The sequence below is a fragment of the Rhipicephalus microplus genome, chromosome X (genome assembly GCF_043290135.1).
Source record: "Rhipicephalus microplus isolate Deutch F79 chromosome X, USDA_Rmic, whole genome shotgun sequence".
In the NCBI taxonomy this organism is placed as follows: Eukaryota; Metazoa; Arthropoda; class Arachnida; order Ixodida; family Ixodidae; genus Rhipicephalus; species Rhipicephalus microplus.
The window spans coordinates 252757236-252778284 of NC_134710.1; the positions used below are offsets into that span (position 1 = coordinate 252757236).

The following is a 21049-nucleotide window of genomic DNA, read 5'->3' on the forward strand; positions in this document are numbered from 1 at the left end:
AGCTGCCAACTTAGAGGCCGTCGCATATTCGTCGCCGACCAAGTCACAAAGCGGTGGTTCCTCGTCGACTGTGGCTCCGACATCTGTTGCTTTCCCCGAACCTTCCTGCGTGACAAGCGTCCTTGCGCGTCCTTTGAGCTCAACGCGGCGAACCATTCGACCATCAAGACCTACGGCTCACTCCGCCTTAACATCAACCTCAAAAACCAGTGTCGATATTTTCCATGGAATTTCGTCATCGCCGGCGTCGCAGAGCTGATCATCGGGTCCGACTTCTTGGCGTACTACAATCTTCTACCTGAATGCTGATATCACCAACTTATCGACGCTACAACCGGCCTCAGGACGCCGGGCCAACGTGCGACCACCCAACAGCCTAACGTCAAGGCACTCACCATTGGGAACCAGTCGCCATACCATGACATCCTCGCAGAATTTCCCGACCTGACTCGACCTAGCGGGCGTCCGCGAGAGGTGCGCCACTATCCGTGCACTACATTCGTACTACTCCCGGCCCCCCGGTCTCATGCCGCGCTCGTCGGCTAGCCCCGGACCCCCTACGAATCGCATAGGCCGAATTCGAAGCCATGCTCCGCGAAGGTATTGCCTGCCACTCGGAGGGACCCTAAGCCTCACCGCTTCATCTGGTAGCAAAGAAGACCAACGGCTGGCGCCCCTGCGGAGATTATCGCGCCCTCAACGCCCGCACCGTCCCCGACAGGTACCCCGTCCGTCATATACAGGACTTTGCACACCGCTTAGATGGCAGCACTATCTTCTCAGTGGTGGACCTCGTGAAGGCCTTCACACAAATTCCTGTAAGCCTGGATGACGTCCCAAAGACCGCAATTATCACGCCTTCTGGCCTATTCAAATTCCCTTTCATGAGTTTTGGTGTCCACATCGCGGGGCAAACCTTTCAACGCTTCATCGACGACGTCGTCCACGGCCTGGACTTCTCTTTCGTCTACCTAGACGACATCTTGATCTTCTCCCGCAACAAAACGGAACATCGCCAACACCTTCAACTGTTCCAGCGCCTCTACGAACACGGCTTACTCATAAACCTTCAGAGAAGAACGCTCGGCGCCCCCGTCGTCACGCTTCTTGGCCGTGAAATCTCTGCAGAAGGAACTAGACCCTTGCCTGACCGCATCCTGGCCCTGCAAAATTACGCGCTGCCTGCCACAGCGAAGGACCTCCATCGTTTCCTGGGCCTGTTCAACTTTTACAGGCACTTCGTGCCTAAATCGGGCACATATCAGGCCCCTCTTCATGATGCGTTGGCCGGCCAACGCGGCAACCATCCAGTCACTCGGTCCCCAGCCTTAACGCAAGCGTTTGAAGACTGCAAAACTGCCCTCTGCAACGCTACGCTGCTCTCCCATCCCAAGCCAGAGGCGCCCCTGGGTCTTTTCACAGACGCCTCTAGCACCGCCATCGGAGCCTCTCTCATGCAGCGTGTGGGAAACAACTGGCGCCCCTTGGCGTTCTTCTCGAAAAAACTCTCTTCGCCGAAGCCGCCCCCGCCTTCCGGCAGCGTCGGCGATGCAACCCCGCCTCCTGCGCAGACGACCTGGCCAGCCTACTACAGAGAGCTCCTCGCCATCTACGAAGCAGTCCACCACTTTCGCCACATCCTCGCGGCACAGCACTGCACCATGTACACCGACCATAAACCTATAACTTATGCCTTCTCCCAACGCCGCGAAAAACTTCCACCGGTCCAAAAGAACCAGCTGTCCTTCATCGCTCAATTCACCACAGATATCCGCCACATCAGCGGAAAGGAAAACATGGTCGCCGACGCACTCTCTAGCGTCTAGGCTGTCGAGCTACCAACCGTTACAACCGACACCCTCGCCGAAGCTCAGTAAACGGACACCGAACTCCAGCAGCTCCTCTAGAATGGCTCTTCCCTTCAACTTCAAAAAGATACCATCCCTGGGTCAACGGACGCTCTCAACTGTGAGATATTAATAGGACAATTGAGACCATACGTTCCTTCTTTGCATCGTCAAAGCCTCTTCAACCTGTTACACAACCTCAGTCATACCAGCATGCGAGCTTCTACACGCCTCGTGACTGAACGGTACGCGTGGCCCTCAATGCAATGGGACTGCCGCACCTGGGCAGGCACATGCATTCAATGCTAGCGCGCCAAAATCAACCGGCACGTCACGTCGCCACTTGGAGAATTCCCCCTCCCGACGGAACGGTTCCAGCACGTCCACATCGATATCATTGGCCCCCTCCCACCAGCCGGCCCTTACCGCTATTGGCTCACCACCAACAATCGTTACACTCGTTGACCCGAGGTATGGCCGCTCGAAAGAATCACCGCACAAGACGTCGCATCAGCCTTCTCCGGCTGGGTTTCACGCTTCGGCACTCCTCGTCGAGTCACTACGGATCAAGGAAGGCAATTCGAATCTCAACTATTGAGGATCCTCGGGCTCTCCACCGATTTTGAGCGTTCACGGACAACTAGCTACCACCCTTGCGCCAACGGGATGATTAAACGGTTTCACCAGCAGTTCAAAGCAGCCATCATGTGCCATCCTCACTCAACCTGGCTCGAAGCCCTCCCCGCCGTCACTCTCGGTCTGCGCGCAACTTTCAAGCCACACAATCAAGCCACGTCCGCGGAACTGGTCTACGGGGAGCCGCTTCACCTACCTGGAGAACTCCTCTCCGCTCCGATCTCTGATGTAATCAGCTCGGGCCCTGCAGACTTCGTCACTCGACTCCGTCGCACAATGGCCGCGCTGCGCCCCTCACCAGCGGCTCGCCACACCAAGCCGACCCCGTTCGTGTTTGAGGACCTGGCAACATGCTCGCATGCCTTCCTCCGCGACGACACCGTACGCGCACCTTTCCAGCCGCCTTACTCCAGACCTTGCAAAGTCATCTGTCGCGATGACAAAGCATTCACCCTGCAAATCGGTGGAAAGGATATACGCGTTTCCATCGACCGCCTAAAGCCATCATACATCCTTTCCCAGGAGCCTACCAACCCTGGCACGCCTCCCGTAATTCGCCGACAACAGCCCGCAACGCCTAGGCTCGCACCCTAAACCACCCGCCTTGGTCGCCAGGTGCGGGTCCCCAAACGTCATCAACCCTGACGGCTCCTATGTGCGTGGGGGGGGGGGTGTGGCGAAACGGGTCGGCGCCGCTTCTGCGCCTGCGCGTCACGGCAATGCCTCCAAACACGGGCACCGGCGATAAAAACACTCTCGCCCGAAAGAAGCAAGAAAGCTGTGTGTGTGCCCCGATTCAGCGGCAGTCGTTGTAGAACCTTCAGTGCGGAAACATTAAAGTTATGTTATCCCACAACCACACACTCTAAGTCAGGTGCTGGATAACGAACTGCACAGAGGCGGCGCGCTCCTGCGTACTGAATAAATCCTGCCTATATGGAGCCCAGCAATAAAAAATAGCCGTGACATCTGCGCGGCACAAACGTCACGCATACAGACGGTAAGAGCAGGCACAAGAAAGAAAAAAAAAAATAAAAAATGGAGAGCCACCATATCCGTCGCGCCAGCCTGGTGTCAGCAGCCGGCATCAACTTACGCAGAGCGTTCAGCCACAAGCATGAGCACGGAAAAAAAAGCGAAACGCCCCTCCCACCTTCGCCCTCACGCCAGCTGGGCGCATGGCGCCGGTGTGACGTTCATTGTCGCCTGCATGCCGTGGCATTTGTGCGTCACCGTTTCGTCCCGCTGTCTTGTGATGGTCGTTTTTGTAAGAGATGGTCAGAGACGGAAACATTTTCCAGTGCTATATGGCACACTTTATTCAAGATATCATACAGCTCTTTGCATTTAGGCATACACTGGGATGTGAAGTGCCATTGTTACTCTTTTGACCTAAATAAGAGTACAAACAACTTTCCATTTATCCTTTGTCGAGGTATGACACTGCGTCATGAACTAAATAAAAGAGTGCTAGTGCATGCGTGACAGCTTTCTGAAACACTGGAATATCTATGTTGATGCTCTTGTTCTACCACAAGTTCAACTGATGATTTTAGGAAAGCATGGTAAAAGAGAAACAAACCGAAGGCCGCGAGACAGAAAAAGATCAAAATTGAAAATCTATTGGTCGATCTTTGATTAGTGGTTGCGTGATTTAATGATGAACATCAAGTACAGAAATCAGGTGCAGAAGTCAGCAGGGGAGCTCCGCTGCGGTGGCCTAGTAGCTAAGGTATTCGGCTGCTGACCCGGCCGCGGGTTCGAATCCCGGCTGCGGCGGCTGCATTTCCGATGAAGGCGAAAGTGTTGTAGGCCCGTGTGCTCAGATTTGGGTGCATGTTAAAGAACACAAGATGGTCGAAATTTTCGGAGCCCTTCACTACGGCGTCTCTAATTATGATATGGTGGCACTTGGACGTTAAACCCCACATATCAATCAATCAATCGAAATCAGCAGGATAGCGTATGTCACCGACATTTGCTCACTCTTTTGAATATTAAGTACAGTTCTCATATTCCAGCATGAATTAGTAACAGTGAATCATAACCAAGACGACCAATGTACTGCTGTGGAGGTAACGTACCAGCTATAAAAATCCCCATTTTCTAAAGAGCAACTGTTAGCAGTAAGAATAAATATTTTTAGGTTCGTTCTCCACCATTCCTTGACCCCAACTGCATGCCGACGTTCGCGAAAGAGATGTGCAGAGGCATTATTTATTTGGAGGGAGTCTGGCCTGTCCGTCGCTACTTTGTGTACGTCATACTTGACCTTCGCGCGCGTTTCGGCATTCACTTGAACAAGGATGTGATACTTAATAAAGTTAAAAGAAGGCACTCGCCATAAATCAGATCAGTTAAAGACTGAACATAAGTAAAAAGCACTTTATATGGCGAAATAATGCGCATGAAATCTAATTGCAGAAATAAGTCCTCGTTGAAATGCTAAAAAGGTGCTGCTGCCCCAGCGTGAAGGTCACGGCAGTTCGTGCGTACGAAATGCAAATATTAGAGTAGGCACGCTAAAATACCTATGCAATGTTTACGAGTGAAAGCGAATTGTCTTCAAACAGCTGAGAATAGGCTGCTGTCACTGACACTCGTGTACCTCCCGACACAAATCAGTCGAATTTCTCACAGCACACGCACGTGCGAGAAACATGCGCAGGTTATGACAGCCGAACACAGCCTCGTCCGCGTATTTCGGTGAGCTTAACACCCGCAGTTCACGGAGAAGCACTAAAACGACGCAAAAACACACGTTAATCGTTCTTGCGAAACGGCGCACCATAAACCGAAGTCGGAGCCGAAAGCGCTCACCATGGTAGTTTCGAATTTATGAAGCCCTAAATACTATTCGCTGATCAAATGCATGCACATGGCACAAAAACAGTTCAAGGTTCCGAAAACGGTTTGCAAAAACCAAGTAGGTAGATATATACGCACAAAAAGACTCGCCGCAACGCTGTGGCGTTGTGGCGCAATGGGTGAAACATCTGCTTCACGTGCATGCGGTCCCTAGTTCGATTCCATGGCTGTGCTTTGCATGTTAATCTCGCATACATAGGTAATTGTGATACTACTGGTATTCTAAATACGTGTAGTCGTAATATCCCCCACATTCTCGGCATGAAACCACTCTGAGAAGCATAGATTAGTAATTTTTTTTCTGCCACCGCACCAGAGTCAGGCCGCCTGTGGAAAGTCACGCCTATTCGCAGGCCGTATTTTGCCAGGAAAAATTTGACCAAAAATCCCGGCTAATCTTTGTCCCGGCTATTCTGAAGGCCACTTAAATCGGGCCGGTTTCTCTGCAAAACGGCTACGAAGCCGCCTAGATGCGGCGATAATTTGACTTGTTTTTCTGCCTGCGGGTGTGTAGTCTAGCCAGGGTTTGATTTAGAGTGTAACTTAAGGTGCGCGTAATGAAACGATAAACGGATGGCATGGAAAATATAAACAACTGCCCGTATGCCCACTCCCTCCTACAAAAAGGAATAGAAAATCAATAAAATAGATCAATAATATAGTTTGTCACGATGAGTCACAAGTACTTGGGGATTTATTAAACCACCGGGTAGCAATCTTTAGGACGATGCGGCAGTCGTGACTGGCTCTCGAGCAGAGACAGAAGCACGCGATTTTCTTTTTCCTCCAGATTGAGAGCCGCTCTTGCTCTCGACCCACTACGTGCTGGTGGCATTATCCCCCCTTCCGAAAAGAAAAAAAAAACAAGTCCCAAAAAGAGGAAAGAAAAGTACATAGCATCACCGCGATGCTACTACATAGGCACGTGAAAAAGAAATTGGAAATTCGGATAAAGTGAAAGTAAAAATTGAAGAGCGTGCCAATATTAGAAACGTCAATGAACGCGAAAGCAAGTTCACACAAATAAACAAAAAAACACAAAGAATGATGTACGGTAAAGGAAAAGTTACGAGCAACGCGCAATAAATGGTTTCATGCGCAACACATGAACGACGTCCGACCTCAGTCGTGTCCTGCTCCGTGCATGGGGTGTTCAGTCCGGATCCACTTCGTAATTCACGTCACTGACGCGGCGTAACACTTTATATGGGCCAAAGTACCGGCTCAGTAACTTTTCACTAAGGCCACGGCGGCGGACGCGCGTCCACACCCAAACTTGATCTCCGGGGTTGTAAAACACTTCTCAGTGGCGGGTGTTATAGCGTCGTACGTCTGCCTGCTGTTGCTGGCCGATGTGCAGTCGTGCGAGTTGCCGGGCTTCCTCAGCACGCTCTGCGAATTCTTCGGCGTCAGTTGCCAACTCGTCTTCGTTTTGACACGGTAGCATAGAGTCTAGCATGGTCTGCACTTCGCGGCCGTAGAGAAGCCGAAATGGCGTGAATCGCGTGGTCTCTTGCACTGCGGTATCATACGCGAAGGTCACGTTAGGTAAGATCCGGTCCCATGTTTTGTGCTGTACGTCGATGTACATTGAGATCATGTCTGCGAGGGTCTTATTCAGTCGCTCGGTAAGTCCGTTGGTTTGCGGGTGGTACGCAGTTGTCCTTCGGTGTCTGGTGTTGCTCAGTTTGAAAACTTCGTCCGTAAACTGCGCCGTGAATGCCGTCCCTCTGTCCGTTATTACACTGGAAGGAGCACCGTGTCGTAACACGATGTGGCGCATGACAAATTGCGCTACCTCAGAAGCCGTGGCTTGTGAGATCGCCTGCGTCTCAGCGTAGCGTGTCAAATAGTCGGTCGTGACGATCACTCATTTGTTGCAGTCCGCAGACAGGGTAAATGGCCCGAGAATATCCATGCCGACTTGGTCGAACGGCGTGCAGGGTGCTTCGATGGGCTGAAGCAAACCGGATGGTTTAACAGATGGTTGCTTTCGGCGCTGACATTCCCGACAGCTCTTGACGTACTTCTTGGTGCTTGCTGAAAGTCCTGGCCAATAGTACCTCTCGCTCACTCTGGCAAGTGTCCTTGAGTAGCCCAGATGACCGGATGTGGGTTCGTCATGGCAAGCGAAGAGGACGTCGTCTCGCATGTCTCGAGGAACCACCAGGAGTTAAGCACGGCTGTTCGAACGAGCGTTCTTCTTGTACAGCACACCGTCTCGCAGGCAGAACGACGTCAACGAACGGGATAAATGACGTGGTATGATAGCGCCCTGGCCCTCTAAATGATCCATGATTGGACGAATCTCTGCGTCATCTCGCTGCCGTTTGCTCAAGTCTGATGCGCTAACGGCGCCCAGGAAGCCTTCGTCTTCCTCTGCTTCCTGACTGACGACATGAAGGGGTGCGCATGACAGTGTGTACGCGTCTTCATGCTTACGGCCGGACTTATGGACGATGGTGACATCAAATTCCTGCAGACGCAAGCTCCACCGTGCTAGCCGTCCTGAAGGGTCACGCAGGCTTGCCAACCGACAGAGCGCGTGATGGTCCGTCACTATCTTGAAGGGACGACCATAAAGGTACGGGCGAAACTTTGTGATTGCCCACACGACTGCGAGGCACTCTTTCTCCGTAGCGGAATAATTCGCCTCGGCACGGGATAGAGAGCGGCTGGCGTAGGCTATGACTCTTTGGGCGTCCTCTTGACGCTGAACGAGCACTGTACCGAGCCCAATGTTACTAGCGTCGGTATGGACCTCCGTGTAAGCATCATCATCGAAATGAGCGAGAACGGGCGCTGAGAGCATGCGCTGTCGCAGCTCATCAAAAGCTGCTTGTTGCTCGTTTTCCCAGCCAAACGGCGTGTCGTCCCTTGTGAGACGAGTCAGAGGTTCAGCTATCTTTGAAAAGCCATGAATGAACCGGCGATAGTAGGCGCACAAACGAAGCAAACGCCGGACGGCTTTCTTATCGACAGGAGCTGGTAATTCGGCAACAGCGGCAAGCTTGTCGGGTTCGGGCCGGATTCCTTGGCATTAACTACATGTCCAAGAAATTTTAGTTCTTTATAGCCGAAGTGGCACTTCTGTGGCTTTAGTGTGAGGTCCGCTGATCGGATAGCCTCCAGCACGCTGCGCAGGTGGTGAAGGTGCTGCTCGAACGTGGTAGAGAAGACTACCACATCATCAAGGTAGACATGACAAGTCTGCTCCTTGAGCCCTGTGAGGACCGTGTCCATAATTCACTGGAATGTTGCCGGCGCTGAACACAAGCCAAAAGGGAGCACTCGAAATTGGTATAGACCGTCTGGAGTCACGAAGGCTGTTTTCTCACGGTCTCGCTGATCTACCTCGACTTGCCAATACCCGCTTTTGAGATCGAGAGAAGTGAAATAATGGGCACGACGAAGTCTATCCAGCGAATCGTCGATACGTGGCAGCGGATACACATCCTTTTTGGTCACGTTGTTAAGCTTTCGGTAGTCGACGCAGAAGCGTAGCGACCCATCCTTCTTTTTGACAAGTACGACTGGAGATGACCACGGGCAGTTAGATGGTTCAATAACGCCATCGCCAAGCATCTCGCTGACTTGCGTACGTATCGCTTCACGTTCTTTAGCCGACACGCGGTAGGGGTTTTGGTGTATCGGGCGTGCGTCCTCGTACGTGATGATCCTGTGTTGAGTGATAGACGTCTGGCGGATCTCTGAACAACATGCGAAGCAAGACCTGAACTCGAACAAGAGCGCTCGTAGCGCAGTCTCGTTATCGGTGGACAGATCAGGAATTATGTCAATATTACTCATTGACGTGTCGGTGGTATCCACTAGTTGACGTTTGCTACATCGTGGGCAAACGCTATCGAAGTGCCACGGAACAGATATCGATGCTCGTTGCTAAAGTTGGTTACGAGCAATTCAGATCGGTCATCACGAAGGTGTATTACACTTCTAGCTACACAAATGCCTTGCTTTAGGAGGTGTTCTAAATTTGTCTCGGCCACCACATCGACATTGCCCAAACCACAGCATGTTACGTCGACTAGAACACTTGCTCGTGGAGGAAGCGTCACGCTCTGTTCAGAAATACGGAGTACGTCAACACGCTTTCCGTCATCCTGCACGTTGATTGCTCGCTGGGCTGAAAACGTGACGCGGCGCTCTTGCAGATCAATGATAGCTCCATTTTCCTGTAGAAAGTCAACTCCCAGGATGACGTCACGGGAGCATTCGCGTAGAACGAGGCAGCTTGCTACGAATGTATACCCTTGGATCTGTACTCTAGTTGTGCAGGCACCCAGTGGAGTAACGACGTGGCCACCAGCTGTCCGAATCTGCGAATTGTGCCACGGCGTGATTACTTTCTTCAGCTGCGTTGTCAGTTTCACGCTCAGTATGGAATAGTCGGCGCCGGTACCACTAATGCATTAACTGCACAACCATCAATTGTCAATGCTATGTCGAGTGAAAGTCGGCCATCTTTTGCAGCAGTATGTTATCTTGGACCGGTTTCTGTACGGTTCTGCGTTAATAGGAGGTCTTCAGCGCTTCGACGTTCAGCGACCCCGCCCCCAGAGGTCGCTTGGGCTAGTTTTCTCGGCGGGGGCTGGGAGATCGTGTGGTAGAATACCACTGGGGCGTTGATGAAAATCGCCACGGTGATGGCGAGCGCGACTGGCGCCCGGCAGAAGGTGGTGCTTGCTGCTGGGCGAGGTAGTTTTCGACTTCGCGCGGTCTCTGGCTGTAACGGGGTGGCGGTGAGTACGCAGAGAAGCCGCGAAGCCCGAGACGGTGATATGGGCCCTGGCGGTACAAGTGATCAGCTTCTCCACAATGAAAGCACAGAGGCCGGTGATCAGGTGTGCGCGAAACATCAGACTTCCGAGGAGACGTGCGCCGATCGTCGATGTACTGAACTGGTGGCACCGAACGATGGGCGACAGGAGCACCAGGGACAAAGGGCAAAGGCGGTGGCGTGTACGTGCCTTCGTAGTACGGTATCTGCTGTGCTGACTGGAGTGCAACAGCAGGAACAGGATAGACGAGTAATGGTGGCGATGCAGCAGGGCGTTTCAAGGCTCCCGCGTAGGTTGTCTCACGGCGGTATTCAGCAGGAGCTGGTGCAGCTGTATCAGGAAGCAAGGTGTTCCAGAGGGCCTGGTGCAGCTCATCCTTGATCACAGTTGCAATTGAGCTAACCGTAGAATGAGGTGTTACACCAACCTTCTGCAACTCTTCACGTACTATATCACGGATGAGCTCACGTAGATGGTCGTTGCTGGCTCTAGTGGCGGTGAAAATGTCGGCAGTAGACATGCCACTGACTTGCCTGTCGTAATGGTTGGATCGCTGCTGCAGCATTTTTTCCATTGCCATGGCCTCGGACAAGAACTCCGCGACCGTCTTCGAAGGGCTGCGCACGAGGCCGGCAAAAAGCTGGTCCTTGACACCGCGCACCAAGTGATGCAACTTCTTGTCCTCCATCATTCTTGAATCAGCCCGTCGGAAGAACGCGTCATGTCTTCGACGTACGTGGTCACAGATTCGTTTGGCAACTGGGCGCGGGACAGAATAGCTCGTTCAGCTCGTTCTTGGCGATCAGCACTGACTTACGTCTGCAAAAGTCTACGAGAGAATTTGGGCCACGTCGTCAGCTGCTCCTCTCAGTTTGATACCACGTACGTGCCCCGTCTTCGAGATATAAATAGAAACGACCCAGTTTCGCCGCGTCGTCCCACTGATTCAAGGTGGCTACACGCTCGAAGTCCGCCAACCAGCCCTGAACGTCCTCGTGCTCCGTGCAATGGAACGTCGCCGGTGCCCGTGGACTTTCCAACGTATAGCGGTTCGACGTCGTGCTTCCCGTGCCTGTTGACGAGGTTTGCACCGAAGCGCTGGTCATGTTTGTCGACGTGGTTGGAGCAGTATCGTCGATTTCCGGAGGCAATCCCCTGATTCGGCGGCTGGTCCGATGCACGGGAGTATTGATTGGCACTGGACTCGTATCACGGCTTCCTCGGGGGGGGGGGGGGGGGGGTCTGCAGCATCCGTGAGACTACCCAGCACTTCCACCAGTTTGTCACGATGAGTCACAAGTACTGGGGGATTTATTAAACCACCGAGTAGCAATCTCTAGGACGATGCGGCAGTCGTGATTGGCTCTCGAGCAGAGAAAGAAGCACGCGATCTTCTTTTTCCTCCAGATTGAGAGCCGCTCTTGCTGTCGACCCATTACGTGCTGGTGGCAATATAGCAAAATGGTACCATGCGCACTCGGTGTTCTGTAGAAATATCTCACAGTAGGTGACCAGTAAAAGAGCGAGGGATTGTGGGATCCACCATCTCCTACCGGCTTCCAGTTCGAGAAAAGTACATGATAGCGAACTGCTTCACTGCAAGCCTCAGATTCATCGGGATTCAGGCATGCGGCCGCCCGTTTATATTCGTCTTGAGAAACCATGGTCGGTTGTTCAGCCGTTGGTTGCTCCTACTCGAGCGTGAAAGGCAAACGCAGGTATAAATTCCATGGAACGAAGAAAAAAAAAATTCGGTGGGCCATGGCTGTGAAGAGAGCCACAGCGAAAGGTAGCTTTTGAGTACGGAACGTTGAAGCCAGAGTGTGCGAAAAGAATTTCATCACACGTACGTGTGTACTTCACGCTAAAAAAACGCTTATGCATGAATTTGCTGCGAATAATATATTGAGAAATAAATTGTCGCTCAGGCGCCTAGCAAGAATATTATAGGTACGCACGGGTGAAATCTACATGCCATACGAGATGAGCGCCGGCAAGTGCACCCATATAAATTATAAAAAACGCGAAAGTTTCATTCAAGAGTAAGTTTACACGAAGCGCTGGACGAGTCCACCTGCGTTTATCTGGGTCAAACTGTGCAGGAGCACGGCACATAAAGGAAGAGGTGCGTTAAACAAGCGCAGGGTTTTGATTATTCGGCGCCGTCTACTTCTGACTGTATTGTTTATGTGCCACCGTGCCGTGCAGCTTTACCAAGATCAATGTTCAAATAAGCATCTGGCTTCGACTAAAAAATGCATCTTATATAGCGCTGAATGCTAGAAAAAAGTATCTCAACGCGCTCAATAATTGTTGCACTTCATGCCGATCATAGCACTGCTACACTCATCCCCATTCCCTGAGATCTTTAAAATGGTGACTTTTTGTCCACAGTACCATATCATACAAGGAAAACTGATGATATGTGGGGTTTAACCTACCAAAACCACCATATGTGTATTAGAGACGCCCTCGTGTAGGACTCCGGAAATTTCGACTACCTGGGGTTCTTAAACATGCACCCAAATCTGAGCACACGGATCTACAACATTTCCGCCTCCATCGGTAATGCAGCCGCCGCCGCCGGGATTCGATCTCGCGACCTGCGGGTTAGCAGCCGAGTAACTTAACCACTAGACCACCACAGCGGAGATACAAGGAAAACTGTTTTGTGTATCGACTGATCTGGTAGCCAAACTGACAGCACCCCCCCTCCCCGAGCAGCATAAAAGCGTTGCAGATTGTTTTCGTGCGACAAAAAAGTTTCCAGACCGTTCATGGCTTTCGTAGCTTGTCATCGTCACAGTGACGGTTGGCGAAAAAAAATTTCTAAACCACTGACATTGCACGGCGAGGTGCTTTTTTCGACGGAGGAGTACAAGAATGCGCCCGTGCCGCTGCTAACCCGTGTGGTTCTTCGAACCGGAAGCCGTCGTATCCCGTAGTTCCCCGCAATTGCCCATTTTACCGGTCACCTAATGAAATGTCATGCGCCCTAAATACATACCTATATGTGCACGCATGAAGCTTCCACGTGCGCGTGACGCAACGTTAAACGAATTACGTGGCAAGGTTAAGCAGCGCTATTGCGCTCTTTTCTTCTTTAATAAAAACATAGACCAAGAGTGAATTATAAAATGAATCAAACGATGATACAATTCGCATTAGGTTCCTCATTTAAACCCGAGTGAACACACGAAAGGTGCGCGTGATTGAAAGCAAAAAGGACGTGTGTGTTTTGAGCGACTACCATTTCCATCATATTCTCTCTAACGCTCTTTTCCACGCAAACCTTTTAAGAGCTACTGATGGGGTCCCCGAAACGCCGCCGCTAGACAGAATAAAAAGAGGACTCCGTCAAGGTAACCACGGCAACCACACCGGTGCCCACGCAGCAGCAGCAACCAGGGAAGCCTTCCCGCTCTAAAAACCAAGCACAATGAAGGAGATCAGCGGCCATGACACCGCCATCATCTACCTGCCTGCAAGCGTGAGGAAAAAAAAACGGACTTTCCTCCTTTCATGCTTCGGCCTTGACTTCCTGCAAGGGACACAACATCATTTTATTTCCTGTCTCAAAGCCTGCGCCCGCTCTGCAAGAGGCACCCTCCCCAAGTTAACGCTTGCCTTACGTCCTCGCCAGCTCTGGCCCCTGCAGAGTTCCCGCTGCCACCGCATCGGGCACGCATCCGCCACCTGCTCGCGAAACCAACCGTTTCACAAGCACATTTGTGAAATACCTGTATTATGGAAATTGCATATTCTTTTTTGAAGTTGCGGCTGTGTTCACCAAAAACATTGAGGAAGTTTTTCTTGTAGCATGTCTGGTTTTCGTACATCCTGCTTTTTTAAAACACATTGTTCCTGATCATTCTAAAGGAACTGTCAAATAAAGCTTTACTAACCGGCACATTTGACTAAATTGTTTTTTTTTTTTTTTGTTTTCTTCGCAGCCTATGCAAGCTCGCCGTACGAAGAGTGTGAAGACGTCCTAACTAGCCTGTCATCAATGTTGGCTCGTGCAAAACTTGGCTGCTGGTGCACAGCGGATCTACATGGTTACTGTTTTCTGTGAAAAGGGAACTTCCCAGAACCACCTGGTAGCTGTATTCAAGGAGTAAGCATGTTCATAATGTTCAAAATTAAGCCGTTTGTTTTTCTTAAAAAAAGAAGTCAGCACTGTAAGTTATGTGAGTTAAAGTCATCTATGCAGAATGCAATGTATCCAGGAAAGCGCAACGTGAGATAATAATTATCATTGTCAGCGCTAACGTTGAGTAAGATTAATTAATGAACCTATTGGTGAACACCGCAGGTGGTGACGTATGTGTTAAATATTTCAGCGAGTCACATTTCTACATAACTATACTTTTAAGTATTTTAGCATGCTTGTGCTCAGATATCCTGCTGGAAAGTTTAGTTGCGGCTTTCATCGTTATGTATGCAGGACAGTGAGAACTAGAACAGACCTGATGATTGATGCATTTAATCTGACCATAAGTCAAAGGCATGGGTAAACATTGTAATATTGGCTGCCCTTTCACTTTTGGCTGGCAAAAGCAAGAACTGGCTGCTCGTCCCACCAGGGAGTAATATTTTGCTGATCCTCACTGCCTTGCATGTGTAATCATGAAAAGCAAAGTTAAACTTTGGAACGGAATATCTAGAAACAAAAACATGTTCAAAAAATTTTTCCAAGTGGAACTGTGTAAAAACACGCCTGCCTCCAACTTTCTAATGCAGACACACTCGCTGCTATCAGATACTAAAATTCAATATTCTTAGTTGATGGGGCAACTGACAGAATTATTTTTTTCTTTGTGTCCCCCAGGGCACAACTTATCTGGAAAGTGTTTTTCTGCTCTTGGAGCTGAATTTCAGTTCTACAAAGCACATTTCTGATTGTGTCAGCGCTGCTTACTAAACTCTTTAATCCATATTTAGGTTTTTTCAAGATCCACTGAGTAAGCTGCGCTCTAGACTTGCATGTCATGATTTAATTGATGCCTTGTTAACGTTAAGTGAACATCGTTAATGATAACTGATAGAAATCATTCCGGAATATTGTAACTTAAGTCCATATATTGATGTGGGAGATGGTGAATTTTCTAACTATATTGTAATAGCTACTTGCTTTATTTTTGTGAAGTGTAATTAGAACAGTAATTGCTGAGTTTGTGTTAAAAGCACGATATGATTATCAGTAGAGACCGGAACTTTAGAAGCAAAAAAAATGCTCTAGGTGTCTATATAGGCTATAAAATCTGCCAATTAGGCATAAATAGGCGTTAAAACTGTCATTTAGGCATATATTGGCACTAATTCAGCAGCGTGCTGAGGATTCAGTAGTGTGCAGAGCCCGTGCTTCATCGCATCTGCTCGCTGCTGCCGCCGTCTTCAAGAGTTCGACGAACACGCCGCCAGCAACCTCGACGCCACTGACCTCTTCACGAACACAAAGATTGGTGTACAACTTGCCGGATTACGCGTGCTCTGACCCCACTGTTCCTAGTCGACTCCCCACAGCAACGACTTTGTACTGCCCCTCCTCTCCGTGACAGCATTCTCAAGTGGCGCAACAGTGCGAGTCAACTGGATTTACCTGTCAGTTTTGAAGACCAAACTTTTCCTAATGCCTGCGTTAATTAGTGCTAATTATTTGTACCTTGAGGTTTTCGGTTGGCTGCACGTTGCGTTGGTTCTGGTGCGTGCCGTGGGAGGAGAGTCGAACGAGTCGCATTGCCATTATTTTCGAAATCTCTTGCCATCTAAAACCCAAGCCTTCTATTCCCATTGCCCCATCCCTGTGCCAGCCTGTGAAGGTGTCATCTCGAAGGGAAACTGGAAGGATTTTGAGATACAATCAAACTTGGTGTTTAGGAAGTACTGACTTTATTGTTGAGGAGGTCATAATAGTTTTCGCGGCCCAAGCAGCAAGAGCATTAGAACAGGCTAAATGAACAGTATCTTGTGCGGTCGACAGTGGGCCTCTTTTGATCGTTACTCTTCTGAACAACAACCACAAGGATGTCCCAAAGTCAGAATAACTGCCATTGAATGCCTCTTCCAGGCACCACTCGGCAGCCATAAGCACTGACTTCACACCTGCTCAAACTGAAGATTTGCTCGCACTGTTGAATAGTCACTATCCTTTATTTGACGTGAACTCACCCGTCCTCAGCATGACTACCACCGCTACTCACAGCATCCAAACTGACGGCTCTCGTATTGTACATCGGTAGCCATATCGCGTGTCTCAGGCAGAACGCAAGATCATCAAAGAAAGTCTTAGACATGCCACGACGCCACATGATACGTTCTTCCTCGAGTCCCTGGTCAACCCTAGTTGTTCTCGTTCAAACGAAAGATGAGACAGAGCGTTTTTGCTTCGATTACCATGCGCTAAACAAAATAACGCGAAAACATGTTTATCCTCTCGCTCGGACCGACGGCTCACTGGATTCATTACAGGGCGCCGAGTACTTCATTAGGATTCGACCTTAAGTATGGCTAGTGGCAGATACCAATGTCGGAGTCTCATAAAGCGAAGACCACCTTTTCAGCGCCAGATGGGTTGTATGAGTTTAATGTGATGCCTTCTGCAATCTGTAATGCACCTCCACCTTCGAAGTTATAATAGAAGGCGTATTGCGTGGTTTGAAAAGGAAAACGTGTCTGGGCTATCTCGATGACATAGTAATATTTGTATCCACGTTTTCGCATCATCTACAACGTCCTGACAAAGTCTTCAAATGCCTTGCAAAAGCCGGCCCACGGCCTAACACAAAGAAATGTACCTTTGCTAGCAAGACAATCAAGCTTCTCAGCCACCTCGTCAGAATAGAAGAAATTCGGCTGGAGTCCAAAAAGCTTGCTGCCCCTCTCAATTTTTCTCTACCACTACGTCAAAAGGACTTGCGCAGCTTCCTTGGGTTACCTTCTTACTTCCGGTGCTTCATACGCGGTTTCGCGGAACTTGCATCTCCGCTCCATTACTCCTCGCGAGGATCGTCCGCATCATTTTGTCAAGACAGCGAAAGCGCTTTCATGACATTGAGGCAAGCCCTCACGTCGGATCCGGTAGTGTGTCACTTTGATTCAACTGCACCCATCATCCTTCACACCGAGGCAAGTGGTCATTGTCTAGGTGCAGTACTCTTGCATCGTGACAAAAACTCACGCGAAAGCATCATTGCTGATGCAAATCGTGTTCTTATCGCTGCAGAAAAGAACTACACCATCACCGAGCAGCAGTGCCATGCTGTTGTTTGGGCAGTGCAAAGATTCCGACCATATCTTCACGGTCCCACCGTGGTGGTCTAGTGGCTAAGGTACTCGGCTGCTGACCCGTAAGTCGCGGGTTCATATCTCGGCTGCGGCGGCTACATTTCCGATGGAGGCGGAATATTTGTATGCCCGTGTGTTCAGATTGGGTGCACGTTAAAGAATCCCAGATGGTCGAAATTTCCGGAGCCCTCAACTACAGCGTCTCTATTAATTCGATGGTGGTTTTGGAACGTTGAAACCCACATATCAATCAGCCATCTCTTCACGGCCGTCAATAATTTTACCGTCGTTACTGAATATAACGCCTTATGCTGGCTTTGACCGCTGAAAAACTTATCAGGTCGCCTTGACGGCTTGGTACTTCGCATGCAGGAGTGCGATTTTGATGTCGGCTACAGATATGAGAGGAAGCATCAAGATGCTGATGCTCAATCGCACTGTCCATTATCCATCGATACTCCAAAACGAAAGCACCTCCTCTATCGCAGCGCCACGTTCATCATCTGGCACCCTATCCGTGCTTGCTTCACAACCACGTGTCGGCCCATACTGCCGTATCATTGTTGACCGCTTGACCAGCTCTACTATTACTCCAAACGCCAGACTTCGTCAACAACGTAAACAATTTTAGCTTGTAGGTGGGGCTTTATACCACTACATTTACCCCTCGGATGGCAACAAGTGGGTAGCCATCGAGCCACAATACCTGCAACGGGAAGTTCTGGAAGCCTTTCATAATGATTTAACCGCCGTTCATCTAGGATATCTTTGACTTATTTTATCTTAGACTTATAACAAGACACGAAGTCGTAGTTTTTGGCCTGGCCTCTCTTCAGCCGTCGCTAAATACGTCGCCTCCTTATCCATTGCCAACGGCGAAAATGACCAACAACTGCTCCGGCTGTCTTAATGCAAAATGTTCGTTGTCGCGCCTCGCCGTTAAAAGTCGTTGGAATCGACTTGTATGGCACTCTTTCTATATAATTCAAGGGGCATCGCAGGATTGTGACGGCCGTCGGCCACATTACCTGCTACGCAAAAACAGCTTCAATACCATCTGGGACTGCGACTTAAGTCGCCGATGTCTTCTTTCGCCAAATGTATTTGCGCCTTGCAACTCCACGCATTCTCCTGAGCGATCGTGGCAAAGTCTTTCTCTCTTCTATTGTCGAGCAAAATTTGCGTGCCTCGACCACTGTTCAGAAGACCTCTTTTAGCTACCACCCACAGACCAACGGATAGACTGAACGCTTTCATAGGATCCTATCGGACATGATCAGCATGTACATTCACCCCACTCACACGAACTGGGATGCGATTCTACCCTTCGTGACATTCGCTTATAATACGGCTCCTCAACGCACTACCAGCTTTTCTCCATTTTTTCTCGTCCATGGTCCCTTGCCGAGTTTCGCTCTGGACGTCTCTTTCCTTTCGGCCCCTGCACCCTCGACGACACTTTTCTCTGAAGAATCTTTATCTTGTCTCGCACACTCCAGTCACCTGACTCACGTTAACACCGATACCTATCAAGACAATTGAATATCTCGTTACGCCTCGTCTCGCCGTGTTGCGAGTTTTTCCACTGGTGACGAAGGTCTCTTATGGACTCCATTGTGCGTCTCCGGCTTATGCGACAAAATCATCAGTCGCTTCATTGGGCCACACAAGGTTGTAGGACGGACATCTCCTGTCTATTACGACAATTCTACTCCTAGCACTAATAGTTATTATCTTTCCCGAGGGATCAGGGATCATGCGCGTACTTCGCGTAAAGCATTATGAACAACGCATTAGATAATACTCGCCGGTGACCATGCGGCTGCTTTCACCGCACGGGGTAAAAGTTAGAGTGCGGCAAGCGAATGACTCTTCATTCTCTTTGGATATCTTGATCACATGTACATCTTTATCATCTGTAAATATCTTCACCAGTGTGATTTAGCACTAGCCTGGCTGAATAAACCGGTTCCTCAAGCTGTGAAGTGTTTCATGGCTAAACCTGTCAGAGACAGTTCCTGATGGCAAAAAATTGTCTTCCTTTGGCCGTTATTTCAAACAGGAAGTGACCGACACGATTTTTTTTCGGTTCACAATTGGGTTTCCATATTGCACAGAATGTATGATGCATACCGCCGTCCTAATTGACTTCAACACTCATGACAAGCAATCTGCCACGTAATTTTCAAACAAATTCGGCGAGTATTCGGGTTACACAAGTGCGGGGCGCAAAACATATTAAATGCGTCATTCCAGTTACACACCTGCGACGTGAGTGGTTCCTCGTCCACGGTGATACAGTCACAACAACTAGATTTATAACCATGTTTAGCCGAGTTACAAGAGTAATGTTTGAAAAAACCGATGATACTAAAGCGTAATAGGAAAACGATGCGAAACCAAAGTTGCACGAGTGCTGAATAAATGTTTCACGACAGCAAGCGCTGTAACTCTCCGATCATGTTTGGTCATAAATCGAACCATGTCCGCTTATCATTTCCCCGAGTGGAAGACGGCACAATCCAGATATATGTCGGCAGATGTCGACATAAAACTTCTTCCAGAACACAAACTATGCACAGCATGAAGCAACAGAAAAAGCTGCGTCTTCAGTTATGCGTGCCCCATACTAATCGCCCCCCCCCCCCCACAACTTCGCAACTTTTCTTTATTTTTCTGTATATTATAACAAGCAAAGAGGCACAGTGGATAAGCGTTGACCTCTCACTTGCTGACATTGTCATAAAACAGAAGAAATATTCGTAGTTTGACCTAACACATGCTAAATTGTTCGAAAATGCCACTCATCCAAGCACCAGCCAGTAGGACACTCCGCGCAGTCGGCACGCCCCAGAAAAAAGGGAGGCGCTGATTGGCAGTCCCGTCTTCTTCGACGAATGATTGGGTCTATAGGGAATCAAAATTTTATGCGTGTTCACTTTCTAAATGGTTATGTAAAAGAAAAGCGCCACCCAAAACTGTCTATCCCTAAAGGGACGCAAAAGCACTTTTATAAAAAATGACTTTGGAGGGTGCACAGACAATTTGGTCCTTGCTGAATTAAAAGTGTACGTGAAATTTCTCAAATGTTAATGCCAAAAGCACTTTTCGGTGAAAAAACAGGGGCTGCGGACTCCGGGCGTCTTGAGACGCCGAGTGAACACGGTGATGTCACTGTCATTATGGCGCGTCGTCTGTAACAGCAGCACATTTGAAGTGCCGCCTCGTCGATTATTTCCTGCTGCTACAGCCGCGAAAACAGTTATGACATCCTCAAAAATATTTTTAGGTCTTTCCTAAACACGAAGTTTTATTGAATTTCAACGTTTCTTCAGTTTTCTTTGAGATGACAACTTCTCAGGCAGGCACAGGGTTGGTGCTATGGTAATAGAAGGCATAGGTTTTAGATAGCAAGAGAAGAGAGGGCGAAAAAAATGGCAATGCGACTCGTTCGACTCTCCTTCCCCGGCACGCGCCCGGACCAACGCAACGTGTAGCTGACCGAGAAAGTCAAGGTACAAGGAATGCGCACGAACAAACAAAAAAGTTGGGTCCTCCAAACTCACAAGTAAGTCCAGTTGAGCCCGATGGTTGCGCCACTTCAGAGAGTAG

General features: G+C 49.5%; 1 protein-coding gene across 1 annotated transcript; it reads left to right on the forward strand.

The window, feature by feature from the left end:
• Positions 1-2513: 2513 nt before the first annotated feature.
• On the forward strand, positions 2514-3077 carry LOC142775225 (uncharacterized). Its single transcript, XM_075876578.1, has one exon. It carries the CDS (start codon positions 2514-2516, stop codon positions 3075-3077), a length of 564 nt encoding a protein of 187 aa, XP_075732693.1.
• Positions 3078-21049: the final 17972 nt, after the last annotated feature.

Bases quoted from the DNA above. Each gene is read 5' to 3' on its own strand.
- LOC142775225 (XM_075876578.1), top strand. From the start codon at position 2,514: ATGATTAAACGGTTTCACCAGCAGTTCAAAGCAGCCATCATGTGCCAT.